Source organism: Protopterus annectens, chromosome 16.part0 (assembly GCF_019279795.1).
Source record: "Protopterus annectens isolate FY-2018-M chromosome 16.part0, PAN1.0, whole genome shotgun sequence".
NCBI classification, from domain to species: Eukaryota; Metazoa; Chordata; order Ceratodontiformes; family Protopteridae; genus Protopterus; species Protopterus annectens.
The window spans coordinates 355996471-356013098 of NC_056750.1; the positions used below are offsets into that span (position 1 = coordinate 355996471).

The 16628-nt window shown below is 36.2% G+C and overlaps 1 protein-coding gene across 1 annotated transcript in view; it reads left to right on the forward strand.

Moving 5' to 3' along the window:
• Positions 1 to 16628, forward strand: part of DBH (dopamine beta-hydroxylase) — a 746988-nt gene that overhangs the window by 346551 nt on the left and 383809 nt on the right. Inside the window, exon 6 of the mRNA XM_044058860.1 lies at positions 15183 to 15349. Within this exon, the coding sequence (XP_043914795.1) occupies positions 15183 to 15349 (167 nt within the window). The remainder of the gene's footprint in view (positions 1 to 15182; positions 15350 to 16628) is intronic.

Sequence of the window (16628 nt, forward strand, 5' to 3'; positions counted from 1 at the left end):
GAAGAAAGTGAAGGCTCCTATAATGGCGGACATGGTTTTTATATTGTCTACTAACTCTTTAAAAAGCTGTCATAATGTACTATCCTTGCAGCTTTGCTCTACCACTTCTCAGATTAGATGCATTTCCTTTATTAAGACAACACAAAGCAAGGCGCTAGCTCACAACGGCTCTACTATACATGTTCGAAATTTTAGAAGGCCGAGACCATATGTTTGACTCCTAAAATTTTGAACATGTAAAAAAAAAAATGAAACACACAACATAAACCTACTTTTTAAATGCTAGCTGGGGGGCTACACCCTCCACCCCCCAGTAACTTAAATATACCAACTCCGAGATTGTACTACAGTGCGGAAAAGCAAATCTTTCCATTCCACACTGTATGGAGATAACAGTTCCGCACGGTCGGCATTTCAAATGTTAATCATAGGGTCTCGGCCATATGGTCTTCAACATTGTAAAATGTCAACCATGTGTAGGGGACCCCGCACAACATATATGTATGAGTGTGTGAGTGTTTATGCATTATATTTAAATGTATTACATATATATATATATGTATATATATATATATATATATATATATATATATATATATATATATATATATATATATAACCCTCAGAAGTTTTGGGCAGGCTTAAATAATCTACTACATCCTGGACAAACTTCAATCCCAATCCCTGCTGCTACTATTGATAAAACCCCTGAAGATGTTTCTGATAGTTTTAACCAATTCTTTACTGAGACAATTCAAGCCCTAGCTAGCCAACTACCTCCTAGCTCCCCTGGTCCTGAAAGTAGCACCCCTAGAAATCTACTCGCATTCAGCTTCCAACCAGTCGCCACTTCACTTATCTGTACCTTAATCAAAAAATTAAAACCCACTACACTTTATGCTGATCAACTCCCTGCCGAGTACCTACAAAAATCAGCTGATGCTATTGCTTACCTCATCTCAATACTAATCAATCGAACCATAGTAGAAGCTAAAATTCCCACCATCTGGAAAATATCCTATGTAATCCTACTTCACAAAGGAGGCAGCTCTACTGAATTCTCCAATTATAGGCCAATAGCTATACTCTCTCCACTTGCAAAGATTATGGAAAAATGAATTCATAGACAACTCATGCACCACCTAATCCAAAATCACCTTATGGCAGACACTCAGCATGGCGTCCGTCCTCATCACAGCACTACTTCAGCCCTCCTAGCCTTTACTAACACCATAAACCATAATCGCAACAATAATTATATATCCTCAGCCCTCTTTTTGGATCTTTCCAAGGCATTCGATATGGTTGATCACCAACTTTTAATCCACACCCTGCAAACATTCTGTCTAGATACTGGAGCCCTCCAATGGTTTCAATCCTACCTGAATGGTCGACAGCAGGCTGTCCTCCGGCAGAACAAACTCTATAACCTTCTACCTAACACCCTTGGAGTACCACAAGTCTCTATACTAGAGCCTTTGCTGTTCTCCATCTTCATTAACGACCTTTATACTGTCATCCCAAAAGTCAGCTGTATCCAATATGCTGATGACTCTACTCTGATTTGCTCAGCCACATCTCCAGTAGAGTTATGGTCAACTACCTAGACCACCTTTAATACAATAGAAAACTGGCTTTTTGAACATTGTCTGAACCTAAATCCCAAAAAAACTAAAATTCTGTTATTTTCACCAACACGTAGGTCTACCGCTTTCACCTTTACCATAAAATCAAATGATGGCACAATAATCTCCCCTGACCCATCTACAAAACTATTAGGTGTCATCATAGACAATAATCTAAAATTTGACCTACATGTTAATCAAACTATCAAAATCATCAATAAAAAACTAGGGTCACTTTACAGAATAAAAGCCTTCCTAACCCCTCCAGCTAAAATTGCCATAGCTCGCTCTCACCTTCTTTCAACCCTTCTGCATGCATCCCCTCTACTGTCGAATTTAAACAAGACTGTCCTTAACAAACTCTCAATTTGCTACAACCACATTGCCAGGTTTGCCACTGGGCTGCCTTTTAGGACACATCATTGCATCAATCTAAATCAGCTTGGGTGGCTTGAACTACCCAGCCTAATCCAGTATAACCAACTGATTATGGCCTATAAAATCCTCTATAATCCGGACAATACTCCTGCACTTAAAAATATTATCACCCCCTATAACAATCCTAGACTGCTTCGATCCTCTAACAAACTACTAATTCAGACCAGCAAAATTAATAACACAGCCGGTGATTCTCTCTTTGCAAACTCTGTAAACAGATCCTGGAACTCTCTTCCAGCTGATATTACCTTACTTTCCACCTTAGGTCAATTTAAAACTAGACTCAAACAACATTTGTCACTTAACTGGCTATGTCAATGCATCAAGCCTGGCTAACTCTCTCTAGAATGTGCAAAAATCTGTTAACCATCTTACTGTGTAATTTAATCCTGACTTATGCTCAGGATTAACTGTAACCTGTGGAACTTGTTTAACTTGCTTACTTATGTAATCTCTGTAAATAGTCTGTTTGTAATATGTAATGCTGGTATTATGTAATGTTGTATCTGCTTACCCTTGGATCTTTTCTCCCCGGGCCTCTGCTGAAAATGGACATGCATCCAGTCGGACTATCCCAGTCAACAAATGTAAAATAAAATAAATAAAAATAAAAATATCACACACTCACACATACACACACACACACACACACAGACACACACACACACATACACACACACACACAGACACACACAGACACACACACAAACAGACACACACACACACACACACACACACACACACACACACACACACACACACACACACACAAGAAAATGAACCACAGTTTTGGCCTCAGCTTACTGATGACAATTTTATTTAATGCATATTTTGGGTACTAACAGATTTAGTACCAATTTCTATCAGGAAAATACAGACCTAACTAAGATTGCACATCTCCAGCAGAAGAAAATGTGCAATAGTTTGCAGCTACTGTTTTAATCTTATTTCTATATTAGATTTGTTTTTGATGTACATTACATTATATAAGTGGGGATGGCGTAAAAATCAATGGATATGCTCACAGGATTCACAGGATCAGTTTTTTGCTTTTAAATTGGGGAAGCTGGAGCACAAATTAGTATCCTGCATATGGATATCATCCTTGACACTGACTGGTGCATAAGTCTATATGGTGACTGAACAGATTTCTCCATATGTATGGTGCTAACGGAGCCAGTCTGTTTTTATATATATATATATATATATATATATATATATATATATATATATATTTATTTATATAAATATATATAAATATATATATATATATATATATATATATATATGTATGGGTTCACTTTGTAATTTCAAAATACTGAAAGCTCGAAATTCAGTATTTAGAACCTACAAAGCCGTAGACTCACATTTTCGAAACCGGCAGAAGCACGAAATTCAAAATACCGAAGCACGGATATTTTGAATTTCTGCTTCAAGCGGTACTGTGTGGGGATGTTTGGATTTAATTTTGGTAAGTTTGTATGTGTAAGTATGCTGGTTAGGGGTTTAGTGTGTGTAAGTGTATGCTGTGACTGTTATGTGTGTGTTTGAGGGACTGTAAGATGTGTGTGTGTGTGTGAGTACCGTTTGTGTTTCTGTTTGTGTGATCTTGGAGTTAGAATATGTAAGTAAAGGGGTGTGGGGGGCGCATGTAGTTTAGGTGAGTTTGTTTGGTTGTGGGGGGGATTTGTGTACATGTTTATGTGTGTACTGTATATGTAGCATAATTACGGGATTTTGAATTCTGCGGTTGTGTGTTTTTGAAGTTGTGAGTTGTGGTTAGGTTTTCGGCTTTGTGGTTTCGAAATACTGAATTTCAAGATTTCAGTATTTCAAAATTACAAAGTGGACCTATATATATATATATATATATATATATATATATATATATATATATATATATCTTCATCCACAGCCACCTTTCTCATTTCTGTAGAAGGGATTAGGGTGTAACTTCAACAGTGACAATCGTCTAGAGCCAAGTTTCACACACTACCGGGTTTCTAGCCCTGCCACAGCTCTTCTTCCATGCCATGCACTCAGATGCACACTCATTCTCATGGCCAGTTTAGAGTGTCCAACCCACCTTTACATGTCTTTGGAATGTGGGAGTAAACCAGACACACAAAAGAAACTCAAGCAAACACAGGGAGGACATGCAGACTTCTCTGTCTCTATACATATACAAACAGCAACCATGTATATAATACACACACACACACACACACACACACACACACACACACACACACACACACACACACACACACACATTCTCTCACGCACACTCTCACTCTCTTTATATATATATATATATATATATATATATATTTCTTTATATATATATATATATATATATATATATATATATATATATATATATATATACCCACACCAACAATAAAAAACTGGTGAACCAGCCCAAGGCCGGACAAAGACATCAAGTTTAAGTCCAAATGAATATATAAAAACATTTTATTGTGAGCGCTTTCATAATCTAACCAACCGCTTCATCAAACAATATCATTATAATTCAGCTAAAACAGTTTTAAAGAAATCTAAACTAATAAGAGCACTACAATAATTACTCAATTAATCAACTGGGATCAGTGTCAATTTCCAGGGCGGCCACGGTGGTGCAGTGGTTAGCATTGCCGCCTCACAGCAAAAGGTTCTCCAGTTCGATCCTCGGCTGGGGTGCCTTCTGTACGGAGTCTGCATGTCCTCCCTGTGGTCGCATGGGTTTCCTCCGGGTGCTCCAGTTTCCTCCCACATCCCAAAGACATGCTGCAGGTGGATTGGACACTCTAAATTGGCCCTAGGTATGCATGTGTGTATGCCTTCTGTGGAAGGTTGGGTGCCGGTCTGGCAACTCGACACTGTAAAACTCCACTGCCAATCATGAGTGGACAAGGTGATCCGCTGTGGCGACCCCTAACTGGGAAAAGCCGAAAGAAGAAGAAGAAGATCAGTGTCGATTTCCAGTCTAAAAACAAAAAAAGACAAAGAAAATAAACATATACTAAAAGAGTGCTAGCATACTTTAGAGCGGATTCACTTTATAAGCTCGAAATTCTGAAATCTCGAATTTCAAAATCACAAGCCCATAAAGTGGAAAATCCAAAACCACAAAAGCCTAAATCCTGAAACCACAAAACCATGAAATTCAAACTCCTGACACTTTCAAAAACCAGTACAACACACACGCACACCAATAAACAACCACAAAGACCCACCCTTATTATATGCAGCGGCTACACCCCCCCCACTTAAATATTCTCCAAGATTGCACTACATACACACACACATGAAACACCACCACAAAAACTACATTCCTCTCACACACACACACATCACAGTAACAACACTCACTAACACTCACTACATCCCCTACCCAACACCCTTAAACATAAACACTTACCTGAATCCATAAACACAGCACAACACCAGAACCACTAATTCAAAATCTCCCGCATTCGAGATTTTGAATTTCGTGCTTCTGGGGTTGAGATCTTCTGATCCTTCCACTTTATGAACTCGAGATTCTAAAATTCGAAATTTCAGTATTTCGAGCTTATAAAGTACTCCCTTTAGAGTATATGTAAGTGTATGTATATTTAATGATGTTTGCAATATAATACAGTTAGCTGACTAAAATCAGCACCTATCTACATTCTAAAAAATACACATAAGCTGAACAAATTACTATGGGAAACATACAGAGACCTATGTGTATACATACTAAGACAAAATGCTTACACCATCAAAAAGGAAAAGATAATGGAAATGTAGAAATATATGTAAAAATGTGAATATAAGTACTTGAGGGCCATTAAACGACAAGTATCTGTCACATAGGCACATTATCTGCATGTAGGTCTACCTTTAAGCACTGGTTTGATACACACTTTGTCATTCAAGCCTTTACCCTTATTTGCCCTAATTCTGACTATCCATCTCAATTCACTTTTTTTTTATGTCTCCTCCCTGTTCATCTTCTAACATTACTTCAATTACTACAAACTTAAATGTATGTTCATCACCCTGTCCAGATATATGTCTGGCTAAGGCATTAGTGTGTACAGAATTGTAAATGTTGTAGATGTGCTCCATAATATGACCTCATGGCCTTCTGTCAGTCTGGCCTTTGTAAAAGCAAGAGCATTCGTGGCAGAGTGCCAGACAAAGCAACAGGTTTTACAGTTGGCTGTATTCCTAAATTCTGTTTCCCTGTATCAGGATGTATGAACTTCCCAGTAGTATCTAAAAATCTACACCAATTACACTTCATACATGAGAATGTGCCATGAGTAGGAACACCATCTGAAGCTCTTCCTGCTCTTCTAGGATAACACAACATCCTCTTCAGGTTCTTTTTATTCTTATAAACAAACATTGGTCTATGCCCAACTATAGTTCTTACCTCTAAATCAGTAGTCAATACCTGCCAATGTTTCCTCATCAACCTCTCAATCTTCCTGATATTGCTTGAATAGGTCAGGGGTACCCGCATCTGTGTGGCTGCCCTATGTTGGACCTTACCGCATGGTCTATTCGAAAAGTAGGGTTTTCCATGGGTACTTCTCAATCTTGAAACATCTTTGAGGATGTTACCTATCTCAAGAGTGCTATACCCTCTTTCCTTAAACCTCTCTCTCAATTTATTCATTTCACTATTAAAATGTGTTTCTCTAGCATTCAGTCTTGAAGCCGTTAACCCTTGTCCTTTAACAATATTTTAAAGATGTGTGTGGGGGGGGGTTACATACTTCTCCTATGTAGATAAATGTTCCTATAACATGTTTTTCTGTATGATTTAGTAGATATCATCCCATCTAGCGTCTTCATAACATTGACATCTAAAAAATCTATGGTTGCTCATGTATTCATAAAACTGTAAGAGTTTATCCTCACTACCTTCTCAGATGAGAAGAATGTCATCTACAAATCTGTGGTAGATATGCCATCTCTCTGTAAGTAGAAAGAACTATCAGAAATGAACACATTGTTCTCTAATATAATTTCCATAAACAAACATAACAATTCTACAAAACCTCCTGCATAACAACTGTGCTTGTTTAAATAAGACTTCATCATATTAATACCAATATGATTAGGTATATATGTAAATAGAGAGAGAACATCAAAAGTCACAGGAACATATTCATCACATAAAGACCTCTCTGATACAACATGTATAAGTTATTTAAAAAATGCTTGGTATACTTTAAGACAAATATATTCTCATCTAACATGGGTCTTAAGTGTTTCTCAATATAATGGAGATGCTTTCTGTGCACCATCCTCTGCTTGACACAATAGGTCTAAACGGTGGCTTTCCAAAGTCTTTGTGCAGCTTCTGAAGACCTTGAATAAATGGAATCACTGGTTCTTCACATATCAAATACTTGTACAAATCCAACAAAATATTGCGTTCTAGTAAACAGTCTAGCAAACAGTCATTGACCCTTCTCACCATTCTGTCTATATCTTCTCTAGTTATCCTGGTGTAGGTTTCAACAGCCTTTAACATTGCATACATAGAATGAATATAAAAGTCCTGGTCCATCACTACCACTGGACCCCTTTATCCACTGGTCTAATGGTGATAGTATTGTCAATTCACAAATATCTCAGTGCATCCTATTCATCTCTGGTTAAATTCCTATACATCTTACCAAAATTCCTTTCACTAAACAGTTTGAAAATTTCATCTTCAGATAGTCTTTCAAACACTTCTATAGTGGCATTATTAATTGGAGTATATGTGCTAGGTTTTCTAAAAATTTTATAACTAGTACTGTTAACATTATCAGATGCTTTAAATTGCACTTTTTACATCACATTGCATGTAAAAGGTTTTAAGTCTATCAAACAGTCTGTGACATCAGCCTTTTGTGGTGATATAAAACTCATACCTTTATTCAGTAATGATATCTCACTCATCGTTAAATTCCTGGAAGAAATATTCCACACCAGGGTCTCATTGTCCTTTGCCACATCCTTTTCAAGGATTTGTAATTGCCTTGGTCTGGTGTCAGTTTTCTCTTTATTCTCACTCGGCTATTTGAGCGTTGGCCCACAGTTCTGTTTATGGCCAAGGGAAAAGAAGGAACACTTCTTTTCAAAGAGCTCATATCATTGCATTGTATAGGCATATCGGTATTGGCATTGTCTGAATTGACCACTACTTTAGAAGAATGGTCATTCAGGTTCGTTTTCCTTCTGGTTCCTAAATCACTAGTACTCGGTCTTGTCATTTGACTATCTCAGCTCCTGTGTCCTGTTTCCATCTGTACTTATATATTTTTAACCAGCGTTGACTCTGCATTGACGTTAGGATCAGTTGAGTGGTGCCTCACTCCTTCTCCTGCAGTTGGTTGAACTTCCATTCTATGTATTGGTTTGGGCCAAGTAAAGAGATGCTCTGAAGAAAAGTCAGTAGTGTCTCTATCAAGTTTCTTATGTTTCTGTTGTAAGAGCCTGCGCTCAAAAACAACAGCAGAATCAAATATATAGCTCAATTGAACGTCCAATATTTCAGCTGGAAATTTATCATGCAAGCTGGTCTGTAAAACCATGAGGTTTTGAATCAGCCACTCTTCTTCCAGTCTGAAGAACTCGATTAGGAGTTTCAAATAAATGAAACTGAAATCCAGATTTAGTTGTTGCCATATGGCTAGCAGTCCCTCATATGTGCCCCCATGTGTGGGCAACTTTAATACTCTAAGGCCCCTCAGTATGACACACAGTTTTATACAGGCTTCAAAGTGATAGCGCTGTGTCTGAAGCCTTTTCAACTTAGAGTTCAGACTCTAATTAGAATAGTTCCTTCCACAATACCGGCATATGAAATTCTTCATTTACATCACTATTAGTACTATGTCAAGCATTGTACAGTAGTAATGGATTACCACTTTTACTCAAGCACCTAGATAATCTCTCAATAACATTACCATTCACTACACTGATCCCATTTGATTAAATGAGTAATTACTGTACTGCTCTGATTGGTTTAGATTTGTTTTAGCTGAATAGTAATGATATTGTCTGATGGAGCGGTTGATTAGACCACAAAAGTCCTCAGAATAAAATGTTTTTATATATTCATTTGGACTTAAACTTGATGTGTTTGTCCTGCCCTGGGTTGGTTCATCAGTTTTTTATTGTTGATGTAGTTATATTTGTAATTGTAGTGTACTATGAGACACTGCCAGCAAGAGGTTCTCCCGTTTGATTATCGGCTGGAGCACCTTCTGTGTGGTGTCTGCATGTCCTCCCTGTGGCCAAGTGGCGTTCGAAAGACATGCGTGAATGGGCGTTCCTTCGTTGAAGGTTGGGTGTCAGGCTGGCACCTTGGCACCATAAAAATCAACTGCCAATCATTAGTGGACCGGAGTTCCACTGTGGCAACCCCTAACTGGGAAAAGCCAAAAGAAAAACAACAACAACATGAGACACTGCTTGGTGAACCATTTGTTTTTCTTGGTATATGGTTTGCATTACATATATATATATATATATATATATATATATATATATATATATATATGTGTGTGTGTGTGTGTGTGTGTGTGTATATGCAAGTTTTGGAAAGAGTTAGTCATGGGTATTGTAAGTGTGCATGTCTATGGCTTAAAATTCAGTATTTTGAAATTCATCATTGTAAGTTTTCATTATAATGAGACTCAGTTAAATGAGTTTTCAGTATTTTGAAAATTAGGTATTGAAGTCTCAGTCAAATGAAATTCAGTTACAAACCCCAGAGTAGGCAGGTTCAAATCCTTTTGTGATACAGTCCAATAAATGAATCGAAACAGTTAGGTAATTTATACCAATAAACTGTTTAATAAATAAAAAGATAAGCGCTTTCGCTACACAGCTTCTTCAGATCTATGACAGTGTTTCTCTGAAAATGCAGAGCCTATATACCTTCTGTTGTTAATTAATGGTAATTACTCTTCTGGACTTAAAGAATTATTTAAAGAAACATCCTTATCAACATTGAATTCTCAAATGCTCATATAGAATGTATATGTATAATAAATAGCTACATACATTTCAGAGCTTATGATATAAACAAAAAATGTGTAGAAAATATATGTACAAAACTATAAAAAATGCAATAATCTATGAAAATAACAACATATAATTTCTCTAAAAGTACAAAACCTATATGCCATCTGTTATAAAATAATAAAAATCACACTTCTGAACATGGAAAATTATTAAAGAAGACATCCATGTCAACCTTAAATTTCAGATGCTTATGTGGAGAATCTATGTATGATAAATAACCACATACATTTCAAAATTTAAAATACAAACAAAAAATATATGCATATAAAATGTATTAAAAAACATATAACTTATAAAAACATATGCAAATCTCAACAACTGGTATTAACCATATGCATATAGTGTACTGTATAAAACACTATTAAGCAAATATGTATATATATATATACTTGAAAATGCATCTTAATATTATTAATAAATGCTGTTCTTAAACTGCATATTGTGCCGAGATATCAATGTATGTTCATGTCTATAAATTATTATACTGAGGCCATTATTCATATTATAAACAATAACATAAAAAAGAATGTACTCTTGCAAAATATGTAGATATGTGTGCAATTGCGCTAATAAAATATAAACTATAAAAACTTTTAGCTAAAAAGTATAGTCAAATATACCCTTCTCTTTGCATAAGGATATATGCCTCTCTTTACATAAAGATATATGAGAAGCTGTGTTTTATCTTATGTTCCTTCTTTGTCTCAACTTCGGTCTCAAACTTGCTCTCTCGTTGAGACCTAGGCCTTTATCAGCTTTCAGAAGAAGTATCCATTCATTTTCCCTGCCTTCAGTATATGTGTGGATGTCACCACCTCTAGGGTTTGGGTATATCACTTCAAGGGCTTTAAAACTGAATATGTGTGAGGTGTCTGTCATCAGTACATGCTTAGCTAGAGCATTGTGTGTTGAACCTTTCTTGATGTGATAGATGTGTTCTCTCATTCGATCCCTAAAAGGGCGATTAGTTTTTACTACATAGAATGAGGAACACATCTGACATATAGCTAAATAGACTATATGTGGTGTCATGCAATCTGCTTCAGCAAAGATTGAGAAAAGCTTTCTCAAATCCGGATGATAAAAATGTGGGGTACTATCTATGTAGCTGCAAAAATTGCATCATCCACAGGGTCTAGTATAGCCATTGTTCTTTTCTAATTGAGTAGTATTAGTATAGCAAAGCTTCCTCTTCAAATTCTTTTTATTTTTGTACAAAAACTTTGGATAATTGCCCACTATCGCTTTGAGATCATCATCAACTAGCAATATGTTCCAATGTTTGTGCATTATTTCTCTCAGTTGTAAGTTATCTGATGTAAACTGTGTGGTAAATTTAATGAGTTGTGGTGTCACAATATTTGATTCCTGTTCAACTGGGTGTTCTTGTGGCCCAAAATAAGGTAAACCTCTAGTAAGTCTTAGGTCTGAAGCATCCTTCAGATACCTACTAACTTCATTCCTACTGTAACCTCGTTGCATTAACCTATCATTCAGATTAGATAATTCAGTCTCAAAGCAATGTTCCATAGGATTGAGTCTAGATGCCCTGATGGCCTGCCCTCTCATGATGTTTCTAAAGACATGCGGGGGGTGCATACTTGATCTATATAGTAAGTTGTTACTATAACAACTTTTACGAAAGACCCCCGTGTTAATGATGTTATTATCAAGTCTTTAAGTCTTTCAATATACATGTCAAGAAACTCTATTCTGTATTGTGAACTATTCTTTGTAAATTTGAGACATGTAGTAAGTTAGGAATGAAGTTAGTAAGTAGGAATGAAGTTAGTAGGTATCTGAAGGATGCTTCAGACCTAAGACTTACTAGAGGTTTACCTTATTTTGGGCCACAAGAACACCCAGTTGAACAGGAATCAAATATTGTGACACCACAACTCATTAAATTTACCACACAGTTTACATCAGATAACTTACAACTGAGAGAAATAATGCACAAACATTGGAACATATTGCTAGTTGATGATGATCTCAAAGCGATAGTGGGCAATTATCCAAAGTTTTTGTACAAAAATAAAAAGAATTTGAAGAGGAAGCTTTGCTATACTAATACTACTCAATTAGAAAAGAACAATGGCTATACTAGACCCTGTGGACGATGCAATTTTTACAGCTACATAGATAGCACCCCACATTTTTATCATCCGGATTTGAGAAAGCTTTTCTCAATCTTTGCTGAAGCAGATTGCATGACACCACATATAGTCTATTTAGCTATATGTCAGATGTGTTCCTCATTCTATGTAGGAAAAACGAATCGCCCTTTTAGGGATCGAATGAGAGAACACATCTATCACATCAAGAAAGGTTCAACACACAATGCTCTAGCTAAGCATGTACTGATGACAGACACCTCACACATATTCAGTTTTAAAGCCCTTGAAGTGATACACCCAAACCCTAGAGGTGGTGACATCCACACATATACTGAAGGCAGGGAAAATGAATGGATACTTCTTCTGAAAGCTGATAAAGGCCTAGGTCTCAACGAGAGAGCAAGTTTGAGACCGAAGTTGAGACAAAGAAGGAACATAAGATAAAACACAGCTTCTCATATATCTTTATGTAAAGAGAGGCATATATCCTTATGCAAAGAGAAGGGTATATTTGACTATACTTTTTAGCTAAAAGTTTTTATAGTTTATATTTTATTAGCGCAATTGCACACATATCTACATATTTTGCAAGAGTACATTCTTTTTTATGTTATTGTTTTTATGTTATTTTTTATGTTTTTATGTTATTGTTTATAATATGAATAATGGCCTCAGTATAATAATTTATAGACATGAACATACATTGATATCTCGGCACAATATGCAGTTTAAGAACAGCATTTATTAGTAATATTAAGATGCATTTTCAAGTATATATATATACATATTTGCTTAATAGTGTTTTATACAGTACACTATATGCATATGGTTAATACCAGTTGTTGAGATTTTCATATGTTTTTATAAGTTATATGTGTTTTAATACATTTTATATGCATATATTTTTTGTTTGTATTTTAAATTTTGAAATGTATGTGGTTATTTATCATACATAGATTCTCCACATAAGCATCTGAAATTTAAGGTTGACATGGATGTCTTCTTTAATAATTTTCCATGTTCAGAAGTGTGATTTTTATTATTTTATAACAGATGGCATATAGGTTTTGTACTTTTAGAGAAATTATATGTTGTTATTTTCATAGATTATTGCATTTTTTATAGTTTTGTACATATATTTTCTACACATTTTTTGTTTATATCATAAGCTCTGAAATGTATGTAGCTATTTATTATACATATACATTCTATATGAGCATTTGAGAATTCAATGTTGATAAGGATGTTTCTTTAAATAATTCTTTAAGTCCAGAAGAGTAATTACCATTAATTAACAACAGAAGGCATATAGGCTCTGCATTTTCAGAGAAACACTGTCATAGATCTGAAGAAGCTGTGTAGCGAAAGCGCTTATCTTTTTATTGATTAAACAGTTTATTGGTATAAATTACCTAACTGTTTCGATTCATTTATTGGACTGTATCACAAAAGGATTTGAACCTGCCTACTCTGGGGTTTGTAACTATCTAATTGATTATTCTTCACTTCGCTCACCCCAGCGTTTAACCTACAGTCAGAGCAAGCAACCCGATTTATTTATTTTAAATGAAATTCAGTATTTTGAGTATTTAGTCATATGAAGTAGACCTGTATATATATAAAGTTCATAGGTGTGTACAAGGCTAATGGTCCTGGAGCCTTTACAAATCTAGCCCATAGGATTACCCTGGCATCATGCCACCTGACCTTAGTTCCCAGTGCCTCTGTCGATTAGAGCCACTGGAGTGATCCCTGGGGGGAATTTTCTATTTCCCATCCACTCACCAAGATTTCTCTTGAAGAGAGCCAGTGAGGTGCCCTGTTTGTCATGTATGGAAAGTCTATTCCATTGCATGGGCAGTCTCTGGGTTATGAACATGTCCCTTCAGCACATTCTATTGATTGTGGTAATGAGGTTAAGGTCTCTGGAGTTTGTGGTGCAGAGGGATTGGGATTTCTTAGGATGTAGCATTTCTAACAGAGCTGGCTCATACATGGCTTTGTAAGTCAAGCAGAGATCACCTCTAAGTAGGCGATATGAGACAGAGAATAGTTGGAGTTTTTTTAGTCTGTCCATATAGGACAAGTGTTTAAGGCCTAGGATCCTCTTTGTGAGGTACTTTTGCAGCCTCTCCAGTTGTTGCAGGTGTCTAGTGAGGTACATGCCAAATGGGGCATTGTACTCAATGACTGACCTAGTATATATTGTGATAAACTTTGGAACACAAGACCAAACAGATATTCAGAAGCTCAAATGGTTCCTTAATAGACCCTTTTTGGTTGCTGCATTTGGGTTTGATTTGTCTGACACAGATGCAGTGACTGCTGACTAATTCCTCAAGTTAAAATTGAGAATAACTGCATAGTGTGAACTACCCTTCACTTCCTATAAGTATCTCCTTAGAAAAGAGGTCAATACAATGCACTGAGATTCGCAATTGAATGGTGATTTCTATACAAAATAAAAATGTGTATCTCCCTCACTGCAATCAATAAATTTGTTACATACCAAGTGTAGTTCCTTATCTTGGTGAAAGGTATTATTTTGACACCATAGCCTCCAAACCTAATCAATGAGACTTGATAAGAGGCTGAGGTCATCACGAACCCATGAAGCAGTTTAATTTTCAAGCCTATCCAAGCTTACACTGCTTGTGCTAAGAATGGCATGTATAAGCTGAGCTTTGTAAAAAAAATGTGTCTTGACATGTCATGGACTATTTAATATTACTGCTCTGTGCTCTACCTTTATAACATTTTATTTCTCATGATGATTAGCCTTTGTATGTCTCATTTGTGCCAAAATCCTTTTATTTTAAAAATGGAATTCCTCGTTGCCCACTGGTGTTAGCACCAACCAAAACAATAAATCACTTCTGCTGTTGTTCTAAAATATTGCTGTGCAATGTTTGTCTTCACATAGGTCATAAGGATTCTTCAGGGATTCGCTTATACTATACACCAACTCTACGGAGATATGATGCTGGAATAATGGAATTAGGTTTGGTGTACACTCCTGTGATGGCTATTCCACCTCAAGAAACCAATTTTGTCCTGACAGGCTACTGCACTGATAAATGCACTCAGACAGTAAGTAAACTCAGGATAAAGCAATTTCTGCAAATACAAAGCTAAATATGATGAATTCATTTTGTTAAATATGATGAATTCATTTTTGTCTGTAACATTAACATTCCTACACAGGAACTGCTTTACAAGACTTAGAATCTCAAATTAATATTTTTAGTCATTTACTATCTTATGGCAACATTTAATGACTATAATTTAGAAGACATTCGTAGGCAGAAATTACAGGAGTGATACATTTGCCTTTGCTTTCAGAGCAGACCTTCTAATAAACTACACTGCCAGACCATCTGTTAGCTAGCATAACAGTTTGATGGCAAAACACAGTTTACATAAGGTATCTGCCCCCCCCCCACACACACACCACACACACACACACACATACACACACACACACTTTGGAACATGCCTTTTTTATGACAATTAGAATAATAATGGCACTTGTGTTTAAAAGAAGGCAAGTGATACAAGTGACTTTATCTGCTGTTTTTTCTTTGAAAGTCCTTTTGCAGTCTATGCAGAGACAGACAATTGCAGAAGGATCCCATATTGAGTTATATTTTTTTAAGCAGCATGAAATGGATGCCATCTGTTATACTGTATAGCCTGGCATGTACATAGCAGCCATGTGTTGAACATGTGTTAGATGAAAGAACATGGCTGCACAGGAAGAGACTTTGCATATTTTTATATCTTTAACATTTTGTAAAAACTGCAGGTGGTACTCATTATGACTTTGTAGACAACAGTGTGATAACTATCCAAAATAAATGTGTATAGCAAAGCTTGTATGATGTTTGTCTGACAGGCTCTGTCCTAGAGGTTATTTTTCTCTTTGTCAGTTGGTTCAAATCTCCTAACTTAAACGGCCACCCCTCCTTGGTTTCCCTCTGCCTCTTCTTTGTCCTAAATAAACATTGTTGTCCAAATGTCGCAACGGCAGAAGCAAGATCTGGAGCTACATTTATCCATTACTTCACTAGTACCAGCAATGTTACTAAATCATTTTTGGTGCACAAGTAGCAAATAAATGCATTTGTAATATGTTAAAATGTTAAAATAAACCCCATGAAAATGTGTCGTGCAGATAACAAAAACTGCAGTTGCAGTGTCAGTCCACTCCACCCACAGACCTGAATCATTTCTCAGCTATCCTTTTCAGAATATCTGGGGCCATGCAGGTGCACCTAGGCTTTAAGGTCAGTTAAGAAAGATTTCAGGATCTATTTCTGGGTTCAGATCGTTTGCATATCACTGATTCAGACATGCTGGGGAAGTAATT